Source organism: Anomaloglossus baeobatrachus, chromosome 6 (genome assembly GCF_048569485.1).
Source record: "Anomaloglossus baeobatrachus isolate aAnoBae1 chromosome 6, aAnoBae1.hap1, whole genome shotgun sequence".
NCBI classification, from domain to species: domain Eukaryota; kingdom Metazoa; phylum Chordata; class Amphibia; order Anura; family Aromobatidae; genus Anomaloglossus; species Anomaloglossus baeobatrachus.
The window spans coordinates 35,659,070-35,686,493 of record NC_134358.1 but is presented as its reverse complement, the minus strand read 5'-3'; the positions used below and the strand labels follow the sequence as shown (position 1 = coordinate 35,686,493).

The 27,424-nt window shown below is 48.9% G+C and overlaps 1 protein-coding gene across 1 annotated transcript in view; it reads right to left on the bottom strand.

The window, feature by feature from the left end:
- Window positions 1–27,424, bottom strand: part of OC90 (otoconin 90) — a 95,879-nt gene that overhangs the window by 54,798 nt on the left and 13,657 nt on the right. The window contains exons 3-8 of the mRNA XM_075316013.1: window positions 27,223–27,279; window positions 23,129–23,303; window positions 22,485–22,597; window positions 16,823–16,951; window positions 15,889–15,939; window positions 1,488–1,535 (exon numbers count right to left, since the gene is read on the bottom strand). Of these exons, the coding sequence (XP_075172128.1) occupies window positions 1,488–1,535; window positions 15,889–15,939; window positions 16,823–16,951; window positions 22,485–22,597; window positions 23,129–23,303; window positions 27,223–27,279 (573 nt within the window). The remainder of the gene's footprint in view (window positions 1–1,487; window positions 1,536–15,888; window positions 15,940–16,822; window positions 16,952–22,484; window positions 22,598–23,128; window positions 23,304–27,222; window positions 27,280–27,424) is intronic.

The window sequence follows — 27,424 nt, the reverse complement described above, 5'->3', positions numbered from 1 at the left end:
GTTGCCCCAGAAGTCCGTATCCGATCCGGAATCCGGCCCAATGTAAGTCAATGGGGGATTCGGGACGAGAGAGAGAGAGGGGAGAGAGAGGAGAGAGAGAGAGAGAGAGAGAGAGAGAGGAAAAAAAACGAACCCGGATCGTGCGGCCGGTTTCCCGAGTCCCGGTCGGACCCGGATCGGACCCTGAAACCGCGCGGATCCGGACTTTTACAGTTCGGATCCGCTTAACACTAAAGATAATGTTTCCTAGTGGTTTGGATACTATTTCCTTGTTGAAGTTGACTAATTATCCCCAACTTTGTAATCTTGAGAACACTCAGTGATTAGGCATTGATGAGTGTACCTTCAACTTTCTCATTCTCTTTCCTCACCTTCAATATTGACTAGATGGTCCTTTTCCTTCTCCTTTGTCACTTTTCTTTACCAGTTGGGTCTTCATCTCTCAATGAACCACTTTAGATGTCATTGATGGTGTAGCTTCATCCATCTTCTCCTTCATCCAACTAACCCCTCAATAATTTTGTAGATAATTCTCACACGTGGTCTGGATACAATTTCTTTGCTGAGATTGACTAATCATCTCTCAACTTTGTTGAATACATATTAATGAGCGTACCTCCAACTTTCTCCTTCCTCACCTTCAGTGTTGACTAGATGATCCTTCACCAGTTGGGTCTTCCTCTCTGAATGAGCCACTTTAGATGCAATTGATGGTGTAGCTTCATCCATGTTCTCCTCCATCCAACTAACCCCTCAATAATTTTGCAGATAATTCTCGCACGTGGTCTGGATACAATTTCTTTACTGAGATTGACTAATCATCCCTCAACTTTGCTGAATAAGTATAATTGAGCGTACCTCCAACTTTCTCCTTCCTCACCTTCAGTGTTGACTATATGATCCTTCACCAGTTGGGCCTTCCTCTCTGAATGAGCCACTTTAGATGCCATTGATGGTGTAGCTTCATCCATCTTCTCCTTGATCCAACTAACCCCTCAATAATTTTGTAGATAATTCTCGCACGTGGTCTGGATACAATTTCTTTGCTGAGGTTGACTAATCTTCCCTCAACTTTGCTGATTAAGTATTAATGAACGTACCTTCAACTTTCTCCTTCCTCACCTTCAGTGTGACACTACACTAGAGGATCCTTCACAAGTTGGGTCTTCCTCTCTGAATGAGCCACTTTAGATACCATTGATAATGTAGCTTTATCAATCTTCTTCTCCATCCAGCTAACTCCTCAACAATTTTGTAGATAATTCTCTGTAGTGGCCTGGATACTCTAAGGGGGAATAATTGTGCCCCAACTTTGCTCTATCCTAGCGTCTCCTATTAAATTTTATGGACTGTCTTATGTCATTTTATTTTGGCCTTTCACAAGGTTTTCGATGTAGCCCACGCTGCAGAAGGTCAACAATTTGATAGCAATCTTTCATCATGCCAAGTGGTACCAATAAAAGGTCACTAACTGGTAATGGACGTACCTTCTTGGGTGTCCCCGTACATTGTCTCCACGCTTCTATTCTGCTGCACTGAAAACATAAAAAAAAACCAAGTTAATTCATTACTGAGTCATTACAAGCCAAGAAACACAAAAAGACACCTTACACCTTGATAAGATAAAATACAAATCAAATATGACCACCTTCTCCTCCCCCACATCGTGGGATAAAAGACTTCAGAGCATCTTCTCCTTTACACTTACATCTGGCGTTCTCAGAAGGCAATTATAATTATAACCGAGTTCTGCCATATCTAAGTATATCCTCCGGTACATATCACAATATCCCCCCACTGATCAGCATGAATCACTGCCTGGAAGGTAAAACGCACTGGAATTGCATCTTCAGGAGGTACAAAAAGCTGTTTAGTAGTTGTATGAAGCCCAGGAGCTATCAAGGTTTTAATTTAGTACAAGCCTAACGGCCAAAGAGTAGCAAAGTAGGAGAAGTTCTGAACATCGGACGTGGGAGGAAATACTAAACAGGTGCGAATGTCGTAATCCCCGCGACCGGGGAATTAAGATGATTCATGAATGTTCTTCTGGGAATCGTGACACATTGAGAACAATGAGGAGCAGCGATGTTGGGTGTTTGTATCGTGGAGCGAATTCTCCGGCTTCCAGAAATGTGTCATACAGTCGTTATATTTCTATTGTTAGATGGCGGTGTTATTCTAAGAAGGGCTTCTGGATCTCAGTTTGTGGTGACACCATTTCCAAATTAGTCTTTCTACTGGGAGATATTGCATCCAAAATTTGTTAATAAATTCCTAACGCAATAACGTTATAATGATCTGGAACAATAATAATGACATTACAGTAGAATATACTGACTCGCCCACCCCAGGGCTATGGGACACCCGGTGCCGGGCCGGACTAGTCCGGTGGTAGTCAGTGGTGGCTGGGCCCGGCTCCGTGGCCCTGGTGGGTGTCAGTATAATATGTGGCTGATGACTTTAAGTTTGTGTTCGTGACGCCACCTGTGGTTTGCGGCTATTAAGCCGCCGCTGCTGTGTGAGGCCTCCGGGGTGATGAAGTGGCAGCAATGGTGGTACTGCTCCCCACAGGTGGAGCGGTGCCCCGGGACACAGTTGGTGCTTGTGGAAGTCTATGGTGTTGTGTGACTAGCACGGTGCAGGGCCGACAAGCAATGAAAGAAACAGGCACAAACAGTAGTCTCTTTACCTTCTCCTCTTTTACTCGGCAGAAGTTTAGTCCAGGGAGACCGTCACAGATGGTAAAGATGGTCCGGCCGGCCTGGAAGTGCCTGGGGTGATCTTTGGCCAGTTGAGTATGAGGCCTACTCCTTAATCTTTGTTTGCTGTTTAGGACACTGCACTTTGGGTTAGCAATTGCCCTCTTGCTGCTGGGACTGGTGGTTCGTCCCTTTTTCTGTGGGGTAGACTGTGCAGGCCCTCTCTGGTGCTTCTCTGCTGGAGTCCACACCAGGCCCTTGGGATGCAGCTGTACCCTCAGTTTGCTTCTGGGCCAGGGGGCTTGCAGCTCTCCTGCCCTCCGGATTCAGCTACCAGGGATGGATTTTATGCCCTGGTAACCACAGACTCCGATGTCCGAGTCTCCTCTGTGCCTCTCTGCACCTCCTGCTTCACTGGGCCAAGCTATTCCAGCTCTAGGCCCCAATTCCACAAGGCAGCACTACTCTCCGTCTGTCCTCTTTCACTCCTGTCTCCAGACTAACCACTACTTCCTCCCTTCAGCCAGACTTAAGGAATGCTCCCTGAAGTTCCAGGTTCAGAGCTCACCCTGCTGGCCGGAGGGAGAACTGCGTTGGTTGTTAAACTTACTGGCCAATAGATCTCCCAATTACCTCCAGGCTCAGCATTAACCCTTTGGAAGGGCAATGCTGTTGTGGCGACCAGGTCCTGGGGCGCCACACTCCCCCTTAGTTAAATTCAGTACTCCCGGACTGTAGAAACAAACATGACATGTTAGAACATTTCATCCCATTATGGGAGGCGCATTACTTGAACGTTACAAACTTAAACATTACTATAAGAGTCCAGTGTGGCTCCCTGCCGGGTGTCCATTACACTGCTCCATGGGGGACCTGCCGCGATCAAACCCCCAACGTAGGCTCTGGGCGTGCGTCAGAGCATTGTTGACCCCACTCTATGCACGCCGGACGGGTTTTTCTTCAGGGGTGTTGAGCACACTGGTGCTAACTATGAACAATTTAGGTGTTGGCCACCCATAGTCCAGTGGCCCAATTGTCCATTTTCGCAATCAAAGAAAAAGAAAACATTTTGTACACAACATTACAGACATTTCGCATAACTATTTACATTCTAATAAATACTCCTTCTTTTTCCCTTATACAGTTGACTCTCTATACCTTGGAGGGGGTTGTCCCCGAGTGCTGCGTTGAGACCTGCGTAGCTCTGGTGTTTGTCCCTGACTACTTGGTGTGTCTTCTACCTCAGCACTACAGGTAGGCCTAACCCCGATTGGTAAGCGTGATGATTGCCTATGTGGTCTAAGAGTCGCCAAGGGTATGACAGGTTCACCACTGACAGGGGGTTGATCCTCCTGTTCCACTGCTGGCGTGTCATCTCGTGTTGGAGCGGACGGTTCTTTAGGTGGATCCGGAACCTATTCTGTTTCTGGCTCGACCAACTGCGGAAACGTCAAAACTGGTACCACTATGGCATTGTTTATTCGGGTCCAAGTTTTGGGGAATTTTCCAAGGATTGTTTGGATCATCTCCCCCTCTTTCTCTTGACTTTGGGGACTTCCTTGTACTTCTTCCATTTCTCTTTGGATTCTGCACCGTTCAGGGCACGCTTTCAGGCGGTCTCGAGAGACTGCTTGATAGGTCTTGCCTTCATCCTTGCTTATGAGGCATACCTTACTGTTGTCAAAGTTGGAGGGGATAATGGTGTAGGGCTCGTTTTCCCATTGATCATCCAATTTATGCATCCTCCGCTTCTTCTTGAGGACTTGTTCTCCAGGTGCTAAGGGAGTTGCTGGGGCTGTTTGATTGTAATGCTGCTCTTGTCTCGTTCTTGCTTGAGACAGGGCCCTCTCTACGCATTCCTGGACCTTACGGTACCGCTGCTGCCGCTCTGTATCCCAATCTTCCATTTCCTGAACCGCCTTAGGTGACACAGTCCCCATCTCAAAGTCTACAGGTAACTTGCCAGGTCTGACTCGCATCAGGTAAGCAGGGCTGCAGTTGGTCGAATTTACCGGGATATGGTTGTACAAGTCTACCAGATCTGGTAACTTTTCTGGCCATTGGTTTCTTTCTTCCAAAGGTAGAGTCTTGAGCATGTCAATAACCACATGGTTCATCTTCTCGCACAATCCATTGGTTTGGGGGTGGTACGGTATGGTTCTGATTTTCTTACAACCGTACAGGTTACAGAACTCTTGGAACACTTCTGCCTCGAATGCAGGACCCTGATCAGTCAGTACCCTTTCAGGGTAACCGTGAGGTCGACAAAAGTAGGCCTGAAATGCTCTCGCTGCTGTTCTGGCTGTCTGGTCCTTCACGGGCACTACTACCAGGAAACGGGAGTAATGGTCCACAATGGTGAGGGCGTACACATAGCCTGACCGGCTTGGTGTTAACTTCACGTGGTCCAGGGCCACCAACTCCAGGGGCTGCTTCGTGACAATTGGCTGTAGGGGAGACCTTTGGCTGGCATCATCTTTCCGCCTCAGGTTACATGGACCACAGTCTCGGCACCACTTCTCGATCATCTTTCTCATGTGCACCCAGTAGAACCGTTCGCGGAGTAGGGTCTCCAACTTCTTCTACCCGAAGTGTCCTGCGTTATCATGATAAGCTGCTAGGACCATTGGAGCATCCCTCTGTGGGACCACTATCTGCCAGACGAGTTCATTCGTTCGCCAGTTGACATATCTCTTGCAGAGCTTGCCTTGGTATGTGAACAGTCGTCCCCTCTCCTTCCACAGCTGCTGGGCTTCTTCTGGAGCATCTGGGCCAAGATGGGTCTCAGCTTGTGCTAGCTTCTCTTTGACCAATCGCACGGCCGGGTCACCGTTCTGTGTCTCTTCCCAATTATGGTGGAGTAATGGGTTGACCGAGACCTCGTGCTGGCTCGAGCGCTTCACTCCTACAGCATGCTCACACTGGGAAACACCTTGGTGATGGAAAGCCGGTAACTCTATCTCTTCGAGTTCATCCAGGTCTTCTCCAGACTCGGCTAAGTGAGGCATTCTGGACAGCGCATCAGCATTGTTATTCTTCTTGCCAGCCCGATACTTGATGGTAAAGTCAAAGTTAGACAGCCGGGCCATCCATCGCTGTTCCAACGCACCTAACTTGGCTGTTGCCAGGTGTGTCAACGGATTGTTGTCCGTGAAGATGGTGAACTTGGCCGATGCCAGATAGTGCTTGAAGCGTTCAGTCACTGCCCAAACAATAGCGAGGAACTCCAGCTTGAAGGAACTGTAGTTTTCTGGATTCCTTTCTGTGGGCCGAAGCTTCCTACTGGCGTACGCTATCACCCTCTCTCTGCCTCCCTGCACCTGGGACAGAACTGCTCCCAGGCCCACGTTGCTGGCGTCTGTATACAGTACAAACGGCTGGCTGTAGTCAGGGTAGGCCAGAATTTCTTCTCCCGTGAGAGCCCCTTTCAGCCAGACAAAGGATGCTTCTAGTTGGCTGCTCCATTCAAATGGAGGGCTCTGCTTCTTAGCCTGCTTTGGCTGGCCCACCAGGAGATCTTGAAGGGGCGCTGCTATCTTTGTGAAACCATCAATGAACCTTCGGTAGTAGCCCACCAGCCCAAGGAACTCCCGCACCTCTTTTACCGTCGTGGGTCTTGGCCAGTCCTTGATTACGGTGACTTTCTCCGGATCAGGTGCCACACCTTCTGCGCTGACCACATGACCCAGGTACTGTACCTTTGGCTTCAAGAGGTGGCATTTGGACGGCTTGATCTTCAGGCCATATTTCGACAAAGACTCAAACACTTCTGCTAAGTGCTTCAGGTGGTCTTCATAAGTCTTGGAGTAGACTATGACGTCATCCAGGTACAACAGCACGGTTTCAAAGTTGTGGTGGCCCAAGCAGCACTCCATCAACCTTTGGAATGTCCCTGGGGCGTTGCAGAGCCCGAATGGCATACAGTTGAACTCGCAGAGGCCCATTGGCGTCGTGAATGCAGTCTTCTCCTTGTCCGCCTCTGCCACGGGAACCTGCCAATACCCACTGGTGAGATCCAAGGTGGAGAAATATTTAGCTGACTTTAAGGCTGTTAGTGACTCCTCTATTTTGGGCAGTGGATAAGCATCTTTATGTGTAATGCGGTTAATTTGCCTGTAATCTACACACATTCTCATTGTACCATCTTTTTTCTTTACGAGCACTAGTGGAGCTGCCCAGGGGCTACAACTATCTCTGATAACCCCAGCCTCCTTCATTTCCCGCAACATTTCTTTGGCACGCTGATACTGTGCGGGGGGTACAGGGCGGTATCTCTCTTTAATGGGATGATGATCACCCGTGGGGATTTGATGTTTAACCCCTTTCACCTGCCCAAAATCTAGGGGGTGTTTGCTGAAGACCCGCTCGTACTCCTGTACCACCCGGTAAACCCCATGCTTTTGGTGTGAGGGGGTGGAGTCGGTGCCCACATGTAATTTTTGGCACCAGTCTTCCAGCTGCCCCTTGGAGCCATTGTCTTCCGCCTGGTCGGACGGGATCAAGGGTTCCACTGCTTTGATGGTATTGTTGCTGACAGTGTACAGTTTTGCTACAGTGGCGTACCGGGGCAATTTGGCCTCCTCCTCCCCACAATTCAGGACACGGACGGGCACTCTCCCCTTGCGGACGTCTGCTACCCCTCTGGCTACCAGGACTCCAGGCCTACTGTCTGAATACACCGGTTCTACCAAGGCATGGTAATCCTGACCCTTGAGGCCTATTGCTGCCCGACACCATATCAACATTTCACTTCTTGGGGGTATTGCAATGGGGAGGGGGTCACTTACCCTCACACTGCCAATTTCTCCTCCGGCCAGCTCTACCTGCTGCCTCCTCATCAGGGCTCTGATCTCCCTCTGTAGGGCACGCTGCTGCCCGGAGCTGGCGGTTTCAGACGCCTGTTGCAACAAAATTATCACTTCGGCAATACAATTTTCTATCACATTTGTACCAATGGTTAGCAGTGGGTCAGATTCTTTGCGATCAATATCTACAATTATCATCCCCTGACATGGCAATTCTACCCGCCCCACTTTAATGGTTACTTCCTTGTACCCAATTTGAGGTAAGGGCTGACCATTACTGGCCACAATTGTTAAATCATCATCTGGGCCATGGTCAATGTCTGAATCAGCCCAATATCTTTTGTACAGTTTGTAGGGGATGGTTGTTACCTGGGACCCCGTATCCAGGAGGGCATTCAAAGGGATCCCATCCAGCACAATAGGAAGGACCGGTCGTCCTCCCACATACTTGCTGCGGCTGGGGTTTGAGCCGGGCTTCCTTACACCTGGGGGTTGGCTCCTGGCCCCAGGCTCGGCCCATTTAAAGGACAGCGTCGTGCAATGTGGCCCGCCTGGCTGCAGCGGCGGCAGATCGGTTGTCCTGTTGAATCATACCGGTCTGTGTCTTTTCCTCGGGTCGGCGGAATCCTCCTCTGTCGCATCCATGGGACGTCATCTGGGCTGGAGGCCAACTCGATTCTTGCAGGCGATGGGGCCACTTGTAGAGACTGCACGGTCTTGGCAAGGGCAGCTACAGTCCTGGTCAGCTCCTGGACCTGCTGTCTGAGCTCTGCAGTGGGATCCTTATCCAGGGACTGCGCCTCAGCCCCTGCAGCGGCTCGTGTTGCAGGCACCACCCCGGGATACGTGATAGCAAGAGGCCGCAGGGGTACTGGGTCATTCGGTGTAGATTCTCTCAGTACCCGGATGGCCTGGTCCTTAAACTTTGCAAAGTCCAGAGCAGGGTTCTGCAGGACCATGATACGCAGCTGGGTCCTGTGGGCATCTGACCGGAGCCCCTCTATGAACTGTTCAGTTAGGAGTTTGTGTTCTTCACGTACACTCTCTGGGTCCACCTGTTTAACTGCTTTCAGGGCCTCCTGTAAGTTTAAGGCATAGTCCCTTATGCTGTCTGTGGCCCGCTGCTTGCACCCAAAGAATCTCATCTTTATCTCTGCTGCGGTGCAGGTGTCAAAAGTACTCTTTAGCTTGGCCAATATCTGGGTTACTGTCCCTTTATCTGTATCAGGCCAGGACTTCACTTCACGCTGGGCTGCGCCGGCTAGCTGTCCCATTAATATGCCCACCTTCTGGCTCTCAGTCAGCGGATACACCCGGAACAAGCTGTGCAGGCTTTCTCTGAAGTCGCTCAAGGTATGGGACTCCCCGGAGTACTGCGGCAGCCATTCTGCTCCCGGGATGTACGGCATTGTGATCGGCATTACCGGCGCTGCAGCGGGGGCTGGGGCGACGGCGACTAGGATTGCTTCGGCTGGTGCTGCGGCGTCTCGGGCTATGGCAGCCACCTGCCCTCCCTCTGAGTCGGACATCTTCCTCCCCCTTAGTGAACCTTACCAGGCTCCGTTCACTTTTCAAATTTGCTTCTGGGTCGCGCGGGGTTAACAGCGCTCTGCTCTGATGGCGCGCTCCCTTCGCGCTCTTTGTCAGGCACGCCCCCCTTCTTCCTGCGCTCGGCGAGGCTAATGACGGCGGCAGTTTGCAGACAGTACACAGTCTTTTAAGCACAATTCCTGCAGGCGCACAGTACCCGGTGTGACCGGGCACGAAATCCTGTTCGTGACGCCAAAAGTTGACTCGCCCACCCCAGGGCTATGGGACACCCGGTGCCGGGCCGGACTAGTCCGGTGGTAGTCAGTGGTGGCTGGGCCCGGCTCCGTGGCCCTGGTGGGTGTCAGTAGAATATGTGGCTGATGACTTTAAGTTTGTGTTCGTGACGCCACCTGTGGTATGCGGCTATTAAGCCGCCGCTGCTGTGTAAGGCCTCCGGGGTGATGACGTGGCAGCAATGGTGGTACTGCTCCCCACAGGTGGAGCGGTGCCCCGGGACACAGTTGGTGCTTGTGGAAGTCTATGGTGTTGTGTGACTAGCACGGTGCAGGGCCGACAAGCAATGAAAGAAACAGGCACAAACAGTAGTCTCTTTACCTTCTCCTCTTTTACTCGGCAGAAGTTTAGTCCAGGGAGACCGTCACAGATGGTAAAGATGGTCCGGCCGGCCTGGAAGTGCCTGGGGTGATCTTTGGCCAGTTGAGTATGAGGCCTACTCCTTAATCTTTCTTTGCTGTTTAGGACACTGCACTTTGGGTTAGCAATTGCCCTCTTGCTGCTGGGACTGGTGGTTTGTCCCTTTTTCTGTGGGGTAGACTGCGCAGGCCCTCTCTGGTGCTTCTCTGCTGGAGTCCACACCAGGCCCTTGGGATGCAGCTGTACCCTCAGTTTGCTTCTGGGCCAGGGGGCTTGCAGCTCTCCTGCCCTCCGGATTCAGCTACCAGGGATGGATTTTATGCCCTGGCAACCACAGACTCCGATGTCCGAGTCTCCTCTGTGCCTCTCTGCACCTCCTGCTTCACTGGGCCAAGCTATTCCAGCTCTAGGCCCCAATTCCACAAGGCAGCACTACTCTCCGTCTGTCCTCTTTCACTCCTGTCTCCAGACTAACCACTACTTCCTCCCTTCAGCCAGACTTAAGGAATGCTCCCTGAAGTTCCAGGTTCAGAGCTCACCCTGCTGGCCGGAGGGAGAACTGCGTTGGTTGTTAAACTTACTGGCCAATAGATCTCCCAATTACCTCCAGGCTCAGCATTAACCCTTTGGAAGGGCAATGCTGTTGTGGCGACCAGGTCCTGGGGCGCCACAATACCACTAATGCTGGGGGTACAGGAAAGTGACACTGACACTCGGGGAACAAGATAATGACACTGACACTGGGAGTACAGGATAGGATAATGACACTGACACTGGGGGTACAGGATAATGACACTGACACTGGGGGTACAGGATAATGACACTGACACTTGGGGTACAGGCTAATGACACTGACACTGGGGGTACAGGATTTTGACACTGACACTGGGGTACAGGATAATGACACTGACACTGGGGGTACAGGATAATGACACTGACACTGGGGTACAAGATAATGTCACTGACACTCGGGGTACAGGATAATGACACTGACACTGGGGTACAGGATAATGACACTGACACTGGGGGTGCAGGATAATGACACTGACACTGGGGGTGCAGGATAATGACACTGACACTGGGGGTACAGGATAATGACACTGACACTGGGAGTACAGGATAGGACAATGACACTGTTGTTTTTCCTGCCCCTTTTGCTGTTTACTTTTGTGTTTGTTTTTTCCTCCGTGGATTAGTGGGTGATGGGATTTAGTCCTAGGGTCTGGCTAGGAGACAGGAGCACGTTGGCGGGCCACCCCTCCTAACCCTTATAGGTACCTGTGGTATGAGGGCAAGCGCAGGCCCCCCCAGTGTCAGGGTAAGCGCAGGAGCCCCTGGTCACCTACCCCCCTTTGTGTTTCAGCCTCCCTTATTCCCAGGAGTCCACTTACTGGGTGTCTCTCCCCACACCCAACGTGACAGAAGGCTCGAGACGGAATGAGTTATAAATAGGGTTCAAGTGAGAGGCAATGTGGCCTCGGTGCTAAGGCTAATAAGGGAACCCTGAGGTATCTAAGACCGGTACATAGCCTTTGGCTCACCCCAATGGGCTTAGAAAGTCATCTGGCTAGAGAGCTGTCGGGGCCCATCATCGGATGTAGGTGTGAGGAATAAGGGGGAAAGGAGGCACAGACCCTAGACCTTCAAGACGAGGTCTAAGAAAGCAGGTGACAGGTCAACAAGCATTGGATCTTGTTTCCTCATAGGCTGGGGATTCAGAAATGCCCCTTGTGGAGTGGTGCCTACCTCTGGTGGGTGTACCGAAGAGAGCAAGCCCACTGTTCCCAAGGATTTGGGAAATGGGAGGTTGCTCTGAATAAATGGGCAGAGGAGGCGGTAGAGGCCACACCCTGGAGTGTGTGGCCCTGAAGATGGAGACTCGTCCAACAAGTTCGTTTGGCTCAATTTTTGTGGACAGTGCAGAGTGAGATGAATCGAGATGGAAAGAAAAAGCATTTCATAGCTGAGGATGGCCGCTAGTATGGGTTGCGCCCCCAAAGTGACCATGGATGCCGTAGCTGGCACGACTGGGTCACCCAGATTACCACAGAGACAAAAGATGGGCAGCCGGGAGGTCTGCAGTTATAGAAAGAGGCACCAAGAGTGTGGGACTCGTGGCCTAAGCTGGCGACCGATGAAGACCCGGCCACACTATTCAAGACTATGGCCACCGAGCAGCCCTGCAGCCAAGGAGATTGAATCTGGCAGCTGCAAGCATGGTGGGTGGTGAAAGAGCCAAGAGCTAAGAGAGTCGCCGTATCAGGAGGTGTCTCTGAAACTACGGTCACCACTGACCGCTAAAAGGCCCTTACCCTGGCACACTGTGGCGATAAAGCCCTCGGCCCCACATCTTGCAGGAGTTAAATGTGTGGCCTGGGTAATTGAGGGGAAGAAGAAATGGGAAACTTGGGTCTGAACTCAACTGGCGCTCCCTGGTCGTGGCGCAGTCGTCAGCCATACTACCCACGTTGTGATCCATCAACTTGATCATGAGAGGGTCTATGGCTTCATTCAGGAAGAAAGGACTGGTACAAAGGTGTACGTCAATGCCAGGTCGGTGTTTGAGGGTCCCACTCTATCCTGGGGAGACCGGGTTCGCTTCATCAAGGAGAACGGGGCCCAGGATTGGTATGCAATTGCAGTTGTCCACATGCTGGCTGAGGGAGCTTTCCAGGAGGTGTTGTGGCCTGAAGGATCCTTAAGACAGTCAACTAGCGTCGCTGACCCTGTGGATGCGCCATAGTAGTGGGAGGACTGACGCCAGCTTCCCCACTGCCACAATGAAGTCACGGGCCAGGACCCCTGAGGTGGTGGGTCCCCCGGCAATAGTGAATAAAGCCCAGGGAGCCCACTTGGCCGTATATGTCAAGGTGGCAGAGTCCAAATCTACATGAGTGTGAGATCGGCTGTTGTGTCGTTTGACCAGAAGCCAATTCCAAACTGCCCTCCCCAGTTGTGCTTGTTGCACTGATGCATACGGGACTGTTCCATGTTGTGTGGCAGGGCAGGTTAGGAGACATGGCTCTCCAAAGTTGGCCCAGAGAGGCCAAAGTTTTGTGTTTGTTTCCCCCTCTCCCAGTTGTTTTACGAGTGTTGCCAGCCCCACTGCTGGATAGCAAGACTGTGAATGGTGAGAGAGCTACTCACCTTCCACCATGGACTCTGCCCTTGCCCATGGACTTTGCACACTGCCCTGTCACCCCATGGACATGGCACCTTCCTGTTGCTCCTGGGCAATGTTATACAATTGACTAGCAACTGTAGAGAGGGGAGGGAGAGGAAGGAAATGGTGGACCCTGGACAGTGGGTCCAGGACTGTTATGTGCCCTGTTAAGAGTGAGCAGGCGCATGGATGATGTTGCCTATGGCAGGAAAGGACTGTTGTCTGCGGGTGACTACTTTTTTTTAAGGTGTACCCTCGTTTGGTAGCCAGATGAGAGAAAAGAACACTGGCCATTGGGCCATAACCCATGTAGACTTTAAAGTAACAGTTTATTATTTGTTTAGGATTCCATACATGTGTATATTGAAGTTTTATGGTCGAGGGCGACCATATTTAAGTGGGGAGGTGTGTAGGATGTGGCCTTGCCCCTGTACTGGTTATGCTATGTATTCTATGTGTTATACAAATTGCATTGTACAGTATATGATAATATGTGAATGCTGCTAGCTAGGTGCATGTTCCAGATGCAGCAGAGCCCTTACTGTTGCCAGTGGGCACCACCTAGTGGTTGGGTTGGGATAGCAGCAGAGTAGGAAAGGATAGGGTTAAGAAAGGAGATGGGGTCCAGGATAAGAACACTGACACTTGGGGTACAGGATAATGGCACTGACATTTGGGGTGCAAGATAACCCAGTAGTTTTATATTTTTTTCTGAAGCATCTCTAGTAGGGATGAATGAACCTGAACTGCAAAGTTCTGTGTCCGTACTGAACACCTTGAGTTTGTTGCTGAACACCAAACAGATTTTTGACTGCATGTCCGGTTCCTGTTCGGGTTTGTCACCCGAATAACACTTGTTGAAAGGTTGCAGAGCAGCCAATCAACAAGCTTTTAGACTGTGGGCACTTCCGAAGCCATCACAGCCATGCCAAGTATTGACATGGCTGTGATTGACACGGGAAAGCACTGTAAAAATAAATGACGTGGACTACAAATGGAAGTTAAAAGGTATTAAGAGTAAGGATACTTAAACATACCTTGTTTCCCATTGTTTCGCAGTGCAGTTAGACTCTTTTGCTGGCCCGTTAATTAAGGTTCATGAATATTCACTGCTTCCCCTGCCCACCCTCTGTGCCAGTGTCTGTAATTGTTTGCAGCCTGCTATACACCACCCCCCACCTTGTGTCCGCCTCTGTGATTGGTTGCAGTCAGTTTGCTGTATAATAATGTAAAAAATAACAATCATTTTAAAAAAGTGATGATGTAGCATCCTGCCATATTTGGATAGCAAGGGTAAAACAACACCTACAGGCACCATTTGTGAGCTATGAGGGGGGGGGGGGGGAAACATAGCGAGCCCCTCAGTTTTGACAGCCAGCCATGGTAAAGGAGACAGGTGGGGGCTGGTATTATCAGGATGGGAGGAACCATGGATGGCCCCAGCCTAAAAATACCACCCCTCAGCTGCCCGAGATTGTTGCATCCAGGAGATGTGAAAATGCCGGCGATTTACCCAGCTCATCCCTATTGCCCTGGTGGGGTGGCAATCGGGGTAATATAAGGGGTTAATGACAGCTATGATTTGTCAAAAAATGACAGCTGCTATCAAGCCCTAGATTGGTAGTGGGAGGAGTCTATGAGACCTCCCATTGCTAATCCTGTAAGTGAAAAGAAATAAGATCCAAACACCAAAAAAATCCTTTATTTGAAATAAACTGCACATATCCTCTTTCACCCCTTCATTAACCCCCAAAACACCCCTGAAGATCCGACGTAATCCATATAAATTCACAGGACGATCCCGCCGCTGCTACATCTTAAAGTCGCAGCATATGGAGCACATTAGAAAATGTGACCACCCACTGCGGCTTCAGGCAGACACTGACTGAGCCACAGCTGTGAATGGTGACGTCACTGAGTTTACCAGCAGTCACAGCTGCGGGCTGATATTTTTAGGCTGGGGGGGCCAATAACCATAGCTCCTCCCATCCTGATAATACCAGCCCCCATCTGTTTGCTTTATCATGGCTGGATATCAAAATTGAGTGGGAGGAACTCTGCATCTCATTTTTGTCCCTCTATTTTGATATCCAGCCTGTAGGTGTTGTTTAACCTGCGCTGGCTTTCAAAATATGGCAGGAGCCTATGTAATTTTTTTTTAAAAATATTTCTTTATTTCTTTTTACACTACTATACAGCAAATGGACTGCAACCAATCACAGACACAGGGTGGGGGGCGTGTATAGCAGTCTGCAACCAATCACAGACACAGGGTGCGGGCATGTTTATCAGTCTGCAACCAATCACAGACAAAAGGTGTGGGGCGTGTATATCAGTCTGCAACCAATCACAGGCACAAGGTGGGAGGCATATATAGCAGTCTGCAACCAATCACAGACACAGGGTGGGGGGGCGTGTATAGCAGTCTGCAACCAATCACAGACACAGGGTGGGGGGTGTGTATGACAGTCTGCAACCAATCACAGACACCAATCACAGACACAGGGTGGGGGCATATATAGCAGTCTGCAAAAAATCACAGACACAAGGTGTGGGGTGTGTATAACAATCTGCAACCAATCACAGACACTGGCACACAAGGTGGGCGGGGGAAGCAGTGAATATTCATGAACCTTAATTAGTGAGCACAGAAGAGAGTCTGACTGCAGAGTGATCCTCAGAGAAACATGGTATGTATAACTATACTGCTCTTACTACCATGTAACTTCCACCAGAGCCACCTAGGGCTTACTATGGCCATTTTACAGCCCCTAATGTCTCATCCCCATTGACTTGTATGGGGTTCTTTGTTTAAGGTCAAGTCCGCATGCCGAACTCGATTCTTTTTGTTTCCGTGCTGATTTGCCGAACCCAAATATCCACTGGTCCTCCCATTGCTACTAGGCCCTAGCATTTTACCCCAATATTGCAGGAGACTTTCTTCTTATACTTCCATTACATTATAGTAGATCACATCAATGACCCCAGAAGCCGATGGATGCAGATGATCCCAGTTTCGAACAGGGATGAGACTTACCCTTGGCGTCTGGTATCACGTCACCATTCTGGAAGGTAATCTCAGGTGCAACTAAAATAAAGGACAGAAAAAACATTAAAAACACTGAGGTTTTAGGTGGCTTCCATGATAATTTCACTAATCTCCAATACAATCTCCTCTAGGGGACGGTAACTTTTCTGTTTCTTCCTATATGAGGCTGAGATTAGGTCTTAGGTGGGTTCTGGGTCCTACACCTGGGACGGGGGCTGTAACAGTGTGTCCCTCCCCCGCCTTTGCTCATGGTGTAATAGTCTGTCTCTCCTTGACTGTCCTTTATGTACTACTGGTGGGGGATTGTTTGTTCTTCTCAGCATGGGACTTCTCCAATCCACAACTTGGTAAACAGAACAGAGCCGGGAGTCTAAAGTCCATTCATGTATCAAGTGTCCAGGCGGAGTTGGACTCTTCTGCCCACCTAAGGGGCTGATCCCAGGAGAGAAGAACAATGAGACCCATGTTAGGTCAGTTAGTTGGATCTCAGCTGGAGAAGGTCTAGGATCTATAGCTGAGGCTAGATCCTAGTGCCTGTGTATGGACTGTTACAGATTGGAGATCAGTGGCCACGTGGGATTGTGTTTTGTTGTTCACCCTGTTGGACTCAAGGAACTCATATAAGGACCATTGCCCTATTTTCCCTGGCATCGGAATACCGGGAGGTGACCCGGTATTTTGTTGTGGACTCCTTGCAGACTTTAAGGATTTATATTTATGTTTGGTGCTTTATTTTTGTGGTTCCAATAAAGCCCTTTGGATTGTTCCTTGGCCTGGCGTCCCTTACTGCTCTGCCGCATACCCCGTCACAGGGGCCTCCTCCAAACTTTTTTCAGTCCTGCCACTGCCAAAATAGTGTCACGTAAATGTCACCATACAGCAGTATCCTGCGTCTCCGAGGATAACATTGAGTAATTTGTACCTGTAACCGGAGCCGGGCAGAATGTGATATCCATTCCTTTCAGCGAAGAGTTAACGTGCGTGTTCACAAAACACTCAATGGCGGCTTTGTCGCAGTCACAGAGGAGTTTCTCACAATCGCTGCCAGACTCTGGGGGGTAAAACAAACACAAGACCCCATTTATAGATCTGCTTTCCACCATCTGTGCTCCTGGATAATGGCGTGTACAATGCACACAGACCACCGCCATTCACCACCACTGGAACCCTCGCATGCTCTTATTAAAGGGGGATTGTAGTAAAACATAAATACGGTTTAATTACGGTTTACTTGGATTTCAGGTCATTATTAGATCCTAATTAAAAGGGGTTTCTGAACCTCATATAAAAAAAATAACCCCTTACCTGGTAAATGTAATTATAAACAAAGTCTTATTATCTAAAATGCAAAAGGGCACAGCAGAAAAAAACAATGTCACTGCTGAAAGCTTTGATCATCTGCGACAACATTTGATTATTCATTTTTTAAACTTATTCCCAAATGAAATGGAGGAAAACGTGGCCTCATCTGACGACCATTGGACCATAAGGGCTCCATGACTGCAGCAATAAGAATTGATTAAAGGTACTGATTATATGACAAGTAGTGATGAGCGGGCACTACCATGCTCGGGTGCTCAGTACTCGTAACTAGTGATGAGCGGGCACTACCATGCTCAGGTGCTCGGTACTCGTAACTACTGATGAGCGGGCACTACCATGCTCAGGTGCTCTGTACTTGTAACTAGTGGTGAGCGGGCACTATCATGCTCAGGTGCTCAGTACTCGTAACTACTGATGAGGTGGCACTACCATGCCCGGGTGCTCGGTACTCGTAACTAGTGATGAGCGGGCACTACCATGCCCGGGTGCTCGGTACTCGTAACTAGTGATGAGCGGGCACTACCATGCTCGGGTGCTCAGTACTAGTAACTAGTGATGAGTGAGCACTACCATGCTCAGGTGCTCAGTACTGGTAACTAGTGATGAGCGGGCACTACCATGCTCGGGTGCTCTGTACTCGTAACTAGTGATGAGCGGGCACTACCATGCTCGGGTGCTCAGTACTCGTAACAAGTGATGAGCGGGCACTACCATGCTCGAGTGCTCTGTACTAATAACTAGTGATGAGCGGGCACTACCATGCTCGGGTGCTCAGTACTCGTAACTAGTGATGAGAGGGCACTACCATGCTTGGGTGCTCAGTACTTGTAACTAGTGATGAGCGGGCACTACCATGCTCGGGTGCTCAGTACTCGTAACTAGTGATGAGCGGGCACTACCATGCTCAGGTGTTCTGTACTCGTAACTAGTGATGAGCGGGCACTACCATGCTCGGGTACTCAGTACTCGTAACAAGTGATGAGGGGGCACTACCATGCTTGGGTGCTCAGTACTCGTAACTAGCGATGAGCGGGCACTACCATGCTCAGGTGCTCGGTACTCGTAACTAGTGATGAGCGGGCACTACCATGCTCGGGTGCTCGGTACACGTAACTAGTGATGAGCGGGCACTACCATGCTCGGGTGCTCGGTACACGTAACTAGTAATGAGCGGGCACTACCATGCTTGGGTGCTCGGTACACGTAACTAGTGATGAGCGGACACTACCATGCTCAGGTGCTCAGTACTTGTAACTAGTGATGAGCGGGCACTACCATGCTCGGGTGCTCAGTACTCGTAACTAGTGATGAGCGGACACTACCATGCTCAGGTGCTCAGTACTCGTAACTAGTGATGAGCGGGCACTACCATGCTCGGGTGCTCAGTACTCGTAACTAGTGATGAGCGGGCACTACCATGCTCAGGTGCTCAGTACTCGTAACTAGTGATGAGCGGGCACTGCCATGCTCGGGTGCTCAGTACTCGTAACTAGTGATGATCGGGCACTACCATGCTCGGGTGCTCAGTACTGGTAACTAGTGATGAGTGAGCACTACCATGCTCAGGTGCTCAGTACTGGTAACTAGTGATGAGCGAGCACTACCATGCTCGGGTGCTCAGTACTGGTAACTAGTGATGAGCGAGCACTACCATGCTCGGGTGCTCTATACTGGTAACTAGTGATGAGCGGGCACTACCATGCTCGGGTGCTCAGTACTCGTAACTAGTAATGAGCGGACACTACCATGCTCAGGTGCTCAGTACTCGTAACTAGTGATGAGCGGACACTACCATGCTCGGGTGCTCAGTACTCGTAACTAGTAATGAGCGGACACTACCATGCTCGGGTGCTCAGTACTCGTAACTAGTGATGAGCGGACACTACCATGCTCAGGTGCCCAGTACTCGTAACTAGTGATGAGCGGACACTACCATGCTCAGGTGCTCAGTACTTTGATGAGCGGGCACTACCATGCTCAGGTGCTCAGTACTTGTAACTAGTGATGAGCGGGCACTACCATGCTCAGGTGCTCAGTACTCGTAACTAGTGATGAGCGGGCACTACCATGCTCAGGTGCTCAGTACTTGTAACTAGTGATGAGCGGGCACTACCATGCTCGGGTGCTCAGTACTCGTAACTAGTGATGAGCGGACACTACCATGCTCAGGTGCTCAGTACTCGTAACTAGTGATGAGCGGGCACTACCATGCTCGGGTGCTCAGTACTCGTAACTAGTGATGAGCGGACACTACCATGCTCAGGTGCTCAGTACTCGTAACTAGTGATGAGCGAGCACTACCATGCTCGGGTGCTCAGTACTTGTAACTAGTGATGAGTGAGCACTACCATGCTCGGGTGCTCAGTACTGGTAACTAGTGATGAGCGGGCACTACCATGCTCGGGTGCTCAGTACTCGTAACTAGTGATGAGCGAGCACTACCATGCTCAGGTGCTCAGTACTGGTAACTAGTGATGAGCGGGCACTACCATGCTCAGGTGCTCGGTACTCGTAACTAGTGATGAGCGGGCACTACCATGCTCGGGTGCTCAGTACTCGTAACTAGTGATGAGCGGGCACTACCATGCTCAGGTGCTCAGTACTCATAACTAGTGATGAGCGGGCACTACCATGCTCAGGTGCTCAGTACTCGTAACTAGTGATGAGCGGGCACTACCATGCTCAGGTGCTCAGTACTCGTAACTAGTGATGAGCGAGCACTACCATGCTCAGGTGCTCAGTACTGGTACCTAGTGATGAGCGAGCACTACCATGCTCAGGTGCTCAGTACTCGTAACTAGTGATGAGCGAGCACTACCATGCTCAGGTGCTCAGTACTCGTAACTAGTGATGAGCGAGCACTACCATGCTCGGGTGCTCAGTACTCGTAACTAGTGATGAGCGAGCACTACCATGCTCAGGTGCTCAGTACTCGTAACTAGTGATGAGCGAGCACTACCATGCTCAGATGCTCTGTACAAAATCATCTGTTTTTCATCCATATTGTCATCTGTGTGCCATCTACTTGTCATATGTAAGTCTGCTTTTGAAGCTCATTCAGACTAGCAGATTAAACTTCCATGTGGTGGTTCAAGTTAATGTATCCATAAAAACAGATGGTGTCAATATGGTATACTTCTTTGTTTGCACTCATTAAGTATAGAGTCTTGTCCAAAAAACGGATCAGATTAGTGCATGTTGCTATTTTTTACGTGTAGACCATAGTTCATGGCTACACCATTTGCATACGTCATGTACTGTTCATATAATAGCCATTTTTGATTTGGGCAGCACCAATGTTTAATCCCATTGTCTGGACAAGACCAAATCCTCAGACTTCTCAGGTGCAGATTTACTTTCCTTTGATACTGAAAGAGTTAAGGGCCATTTCCTTTCTGACTGAGATTACTTATAGTCTTAATCACAGCAGCAGCATTCTATCATCATGCCCTTCCACTATATTTATCTACTCCTGGCTTCACAACATGCCGGTGATAGATCTTCTATATTGACTACTTAGAAGTGGGGGCTGTCTCTGGAGAGGTGTTTGTTTCAGTTGCATCTGTGAAGTTTTCTACTGGAGAAACTTAGGAATGCTATGTCTTATGTCTTTCCCCACCCGTTTGTCTTACCTTCCTCGTGTTGTTTTATTGCAGTACCGTGACTAGAGTCCTGCTGGCCCATACACTAGTCAGCGTGAGTTCATGGCCACTAGATGGACCTAGGTGTTTTTCAACCTAAGTAACTATGTAACTATTAAATGACTTAGTGAGGGCCTAGGCACATGACGGTGCATGGGTGAAGGACCCATCTAGGGACATTATAGATTGCAGGGATCAGACTCAGGTGTGTGTTAGGAGGTGACCACACTTTCCTTTTCCTATTGCCAGAACCCTCCCTTATATCTTCCTTGGTGTATCCCTCCTGTTGCACCACTCGCCAGGTGATGTCTTGCACTCAGTGTGACAGTTATGCCGGCGTCACACGGTACGATATATCGGGCGATATGTCGTCGGGGTCACGTCGTTAGTGACGCACATCCGGCATCGTTTAACATATCGTACCGTGTGACACCTCTGAACGAATGTGAACGAGCAAAATTACTCACCTTATCGTTGCTCGTTGACACGTCGTTCATTTTCAAAATGTCGTTCCTCCTTCTGTGCTCCGGTTGTTCATTGTTCCCGTGGCAGCACACATCACTCCGTGTGACACCCCGGGAACGACGAACACAGCTTACCTGCGTCCCGCCGGCAATGCGGAAGGAAGGAGGTGGGTGGGATGTTACGTCCCGCTCATCTCTGCCCCTCCACTTCTATTGGCCAGCTGCTGTGTGACGTCGCTGTGACGCCAAACGTCCCTCCCCCTTCAGGAAAAGGATGTTCACCGCCCACAGCGAGGTTGTCTGGGAGGTAAGTACGAGTGACGCACAAACGACGGGGGCGGGTATGATCGCTCGTGCGATCGCACGATAGATCGTCCCGTGTAACGACGGCCTTAGGGAGGATTTTTTTTCTTTTTGGAATAGTTATGATCAGGGTTGTCGCATTGTAATTACTAGAGGTAGTCGGCCATCAAGTTTGTGTTCCATCTATGGTCTTGATGTCTTGGTGAAAGCTTTTCCTTGGTCTTCATTCATAGCTCAAAGATTGGAGGGGAAGTAGTTCAGGTGGCTTCAAAGGAAATGTAATTTGTTTGGCTCTTGTAAAACAACCACAAATGTAACAGAATGAATATATAAGGGTCATTCCTGCACCGTCCAAGAACTGTTTGTGTGCTGGATGACATATTTAACAAAAACATTTTTAACAGAGTTAAATATGCTGCAACTTGTAAGCCTCTTGAACTACTGAATTCTCCCATCAGTTTTTACGCTGCTTATATCTCCATAAAATTCTAACGTCAGCAGATTTTAACTGCTTATTAAGCAGTCTTCCTATTAGTTACACCAATTGTATATTCAGCATTTCTTTTTGCACATTCAGCATATCTAAATAATATAATTATAATTATATATGCTGTTACGCTATTCCTGTAAGAGTTCCTTAGTAAACATTGTTTTGTGGAAAAAACGGGCGTGACTCCAAAATTCATCAAGATCACAAGATATCTTGTAGTCAGCAAAAATGATATAGGGCAGTGTAATACTTTCTGGGTTCATGGCCATTTTGGGTCCAGATCCAACAATCTAAGCTCCTGACTTTCCTCTGCCCACCCTTTATACCGAAGAGCCCACCTCCGAGGTGCCCATGTCATCTTACCACATGTCAGGTTCTTGGTGAGACAACTAGCATCCGCACTAATCTGAGAAGGGTCCCAAACACAATCCATCTCCAAAGCTTCCTCATGACATTTGCGATGCTGAAAACAGCAACTGAAACAAAAAATAGCAAATAATTTATGGTGTCGCCCACTGAAACCAATCACACTCTCGTTTTAAGGGGGTCTGAACTTTTTTCATATTTGTAATAATTTTATTTCCCTTCTATACCCTCTTCAGGAGGCTCGAACCTTTGATCTCATGTTCCATATACTGTGCTACAATGGTATTGCAGTATATAGTTAAAATGACGGTCTCCTATGAAGACTGGCCTGCGGCTGATCTTCACAGGAGTACCAACATGTTTCAGCAGGCTCCTTGGTCCAATGACAAAGCGGCACCCCGCTCTCAGGACTATATGCTTTCACAGTGGCATTTAAGGGTTTATCAATCAACCATGATCACAGCTAAACTCTGATCACTGCTGTTAGTGGTAGGTGCTGACTGTGCAGAACAGCTGGGTTTAGCACCGCACATCTCCACTGGACATGCACCGTACGTGTCCAATGGATTGAAAATTAAAAATGTCAGGAAGAGGTTATTTCTCGAAATGTGGGTGACAATCTATGTCTCCTATGGTCTCACCTGTCAGCTGCATCGATGGGTAGCCCTTCCAGCTCATATCTACATGCACAGCCATAGTCTTCCAGGTCTTTAGGGCACAGACCAGATACACATTTTAATTTACTAACAAAATTAAGTAAAGCTGGGAAATTGGTAAAAATGACTTGTAGCCATGTAAAATGGGAGCCCAGACAATCTGCGGAAGAAATAACAGCACGTTACGTATAACATAGAGCAGCGGAGGAAACGTCCATGATGTTCAATCACTTTATAGGTCTCATAGTGGGTAAAGAAGAGAAAGACTCATCAGGGATAAATCGTGCTCCTCCAGAAGAGGGCCCTGTGCAAGAACAATATATATGCTCTTTGCAGCCCAATAGTTCATCATAATGAACAATCCCACCTACTTTGGAGATGGATGTGGTCCCTTGGCCTCTTGGGGTCCTGTGAGGCTGCACAGTTTGCACCAATGCTATGTCCACCCTTACTCCACCCCTTCATTGCAAATTTGGTTCATTAGCAAAATTCACTAACTTTCTTCTGTTTGCAACAATCCAATAAGACAAGAACAATGTAAATATCTGAACAAAACTAATAAAACTAAATACTCATGTATAATGCCACTTTTACTTCTGCACTCTCAAAAGTATTCATATTTGTCTCCAGCATCAAATACCTGGACTGGCTGGGGGGGTTTGTTGGATGAGACGTTTGATTGAAGTACCAAGTGCACAGCGAACAGGAAGGGAAGGAAGACCTTGTGTATGGGGAAAGGGAAGATGGTGACCCCTGACCAAACCTACCACTGGTCCCTGGGGTCCCTCACCACCCTAGATAGGTTCCGCACCTATGCGCCGAGCCAGATACCTGACCCTAGCTATCCCTAGTGCTGGTCCCTGGGGTCCCTCACCACCCTAGATAGGTTCCGCACCTATGCGCCGAGCCAGATACCTGATCCTAGGTATCCCTAGTGCTGGTCCCTGGGGTCTCTCACCACGCTAGATAGGTTCTGCACCTATGCGCCGAGCCAGATACCTGACCCTAGGTATCCCTAGTGCTGGTCCCTGGGGTCCCTCACCACCCTAGATAGGTTCCGCACCTATGCGCCGAGTCAGATACCTGACCCTAGGTATCCCTAGTGCTGGTCCCTGGGGTCTCTCACCACCCTAGATAGGTTCCGCACCTATGCGCCGAGCCAGATACCTGACCCTAGGTATCCCTAGTGCTGGTCCCTGGGGTCTCTCACCACCCTAGATAGGTTCCGCACCTATGCGCCGAGCCAGATACCTGACCCTAGGTATCCCTAGTGCTGGTCCCTGGGGTCCCTCACCACCCTAGATAGGTTCCGCACCTATGCGCGAGCCAGATACCTGATCCTAGGTATCCCTAGTGCTGGTCCCTGGGGTCTCTCACCACCCTAGATAGGTTCCGCATCTATGCGCCGAGCCGGATACCTGACCCTAGGTATCCCTAGTGCTGGTCCCTGGGGTCCCTCACCACCCTAGATAGGTTCCGCACCTATGCGCCGAGCCAGATACCTGACCCTAGGTATCCCTAGTGCTGGTCCCTGGGGTCTCTCACCACCCTAGATAGGTTCCGCATCTATGCGCCGAGCCAGATATCTGACAATAGGTATCCCTAGTGCTGGATCCTAAATAGGGAACGGATGGGATAAGCTCTTTGTGAACTCCACTAATCAACTATAGAAGACATTGATCTTGAGGATACAGGTCATCAAAAAACCACAAGTGACTTCAAAATCCCTGCAGCAATATATGCATGCAGCAGGCGCTGAGGTTTTATTTTACACAGGCTATGTACACACATGAGATTCCACCTGAAAACACACCACAAAGGTGCCTCAAAAAATGGCAGTGCTGTGCACATGTTCCATTTTACTTGACAAGCTCATTCTTCCTGTGTTTTTTTTTCTTGGAAGTCGCCTTCTTTCTATACTTCACAGTATAGAAGAAAAAATGCTGGAACAATGGAAAAATTGTCGGCTAAACCCCTTCAGGAAAACAACAACCAGCATTTTCCTTTGTGTCCACATTGCCTAAGGTGCATATTAAACACTGAAGGTCTCCAAGACGTCATCTCTACTGACCCAAAAGCCCAAGAAAAGTCGTCTCCAATGTACTTAAAACCATATAAATAACCCACAAAGGTTCTTGGATTCTGTTCTGTGGAGCACAGAAATAAAACTGCAACTTTTTGGGCCTATGGACCAGAGGTAAGTCTAGAAGAAGAAGAATGAAGCAAGCAATGATAAGACCACCCTGCCTATAGTGAAGCATGTGTCACGATTCCTCTGCGCAATCAGTCTAGGGCGCAATGAGGGATTGTATGCTGTCTGGTATCTGGGCTGTTGAGCTGTCGGTGAGTTGAATGACCGTGCAGGCATCAATTCTGGTTCTGGGAGGTGCTGGGTTGTTCAGTTGTTCCATCTCCTCAGTGATTGCCCAGCTACTTAGCTGAGCAGCCTCTCCCAGAACTCTGCCAGTCATACATTATGTTAGTGTGGTGCTGTTGGCCTGTATTACTGTGTTCTGCCTGTCCTGATCTTCGGACAGTCACCTAACTATTCCTCAAGCATGATGGTGGCTCAGTGATGTCTACAGCAGAGCGTGGTAGTGGCTCAGTGATGCCTATAGTTAAGCATGGTGATAGCTCAGTAATGCGCATTGTGGTGGCTCAGTGATGCCTATAGTTAAGCATGGTGGTGGCTCAGTGATCCCTACAGTAAAGCATGGTGAGGGCTTAGTGATGCCTACAGTGAAGCATGATGGAGGGTCAGTGATGCCTACCATGAAGCACGATGGAGGGTCAGTGATGCCTACAGTGAAGCACGATGGAGGACCAGTGATGCCTATAGTGCATTACTCAGCTTACGTACCCTAAAAATGCATCTTTTTAGGGCTGCCTATCACACGCCCTAGCCGAACTAAATTCACATAGTCCCTCCACAACTTCTCAGAACATAACCCCACGTCAAATTCCATGGCACACAAATGCATCTGAAGGCTCTGGCCAACTGGTCCAGGGAGTCATTATCTATCCCCCACTTCCTTGAGATGGCTGGATTGTCATTGTAAATAAGCACTTGTACCTTGTCCCTTCCCCATCTCATTGTAGATTGTAAGCTCTCACGAGCAGGGTTGTCTTTTTCCCTCTAAATATTGTATTTTCTATAACTGTTACTTGTTTGTATATGATCCTCCTGAATTGTAAAGCGCTGCGGAATATGTTGGCACTAAAGAAATAAATGTTATTATTATTATTATAATTATAGTGAAGGATGATGGTGGCTCAGTGATGCCTACAGTAAAGCATAGCATGGGCTCAGTGGTGCCTACAGTGAAGCACGATGGAGGGTCAGTGATGCCTTCAGTAAAGCATGGTGGTTGCTCAGTGATGCCTACAGTGGAGCACGGCCATGCCTTGGTGATGTTCTGAGGCTGTGTTGCTTCCTCTGGCAGTAGAAACCTGCAGTGTGTAGAGGGCAAGATAGGTTCAATCAAATGTTAGTAAATTTTAAGAGAAAACATCATGGCTTCTGTTCGGAAGCTGGAGCAATAAGTTCTGGAAGATTCTGGAGTAGTCGTTACAGTCACCTGACTTGTTCCCACAGAAAATCTTCATCGGCATGTAAGGAAGGAAGTTACATCTTGCAAAGCCAAGAATATTAGTGATCTTGAGCACATTGCCCATGAAGAAGTGTCTAAGATTCCTCAGAAACGCTGCCAGAAACTTGTATCTGGCTATGCATCACAATTGCAGCAGGTTATAACAGCCAGAGGGGCTCATGTAAGTACTAAATACGCTTGTCATGAAGGGTAGAATAACGGTTAAACTGCAGTAGTCAATTTTGTTAGTAAATTTATGGAGGTTGAATCATTTTTAATGCATGTACGAGTAGTAATCTCTTATGAAGTAAATGGGACTGGGCTTCAACATCACCCAAAACCAGTAAGGTGTGTGCGACACTGGTTTTTCATGAGAGCAGATTTAAAGCCCATTGTAGTCACCATAACTGTAATTACTTTGGTAGATGCATAAATAGATCGCAAAACACAAGCAAATGAACAAGTTACAATATTTTTGTTTGAACTTACCAAGAAATAATGTGACACTTTCTATGTTTTTAAAGACCCCATCGAACGTGAAGTTGTCTGAAAGAAACCAAACAAAAGATGTGAGGACACTGCTCCTATAACATTACATATGAAAATCCACCCGGCTCTAGGTTTGCGCTGATTCACATTTTGAAGTCTTTGTAGAAGACCATTAATGGTAACAGCTAATGCAGGTCTGTGA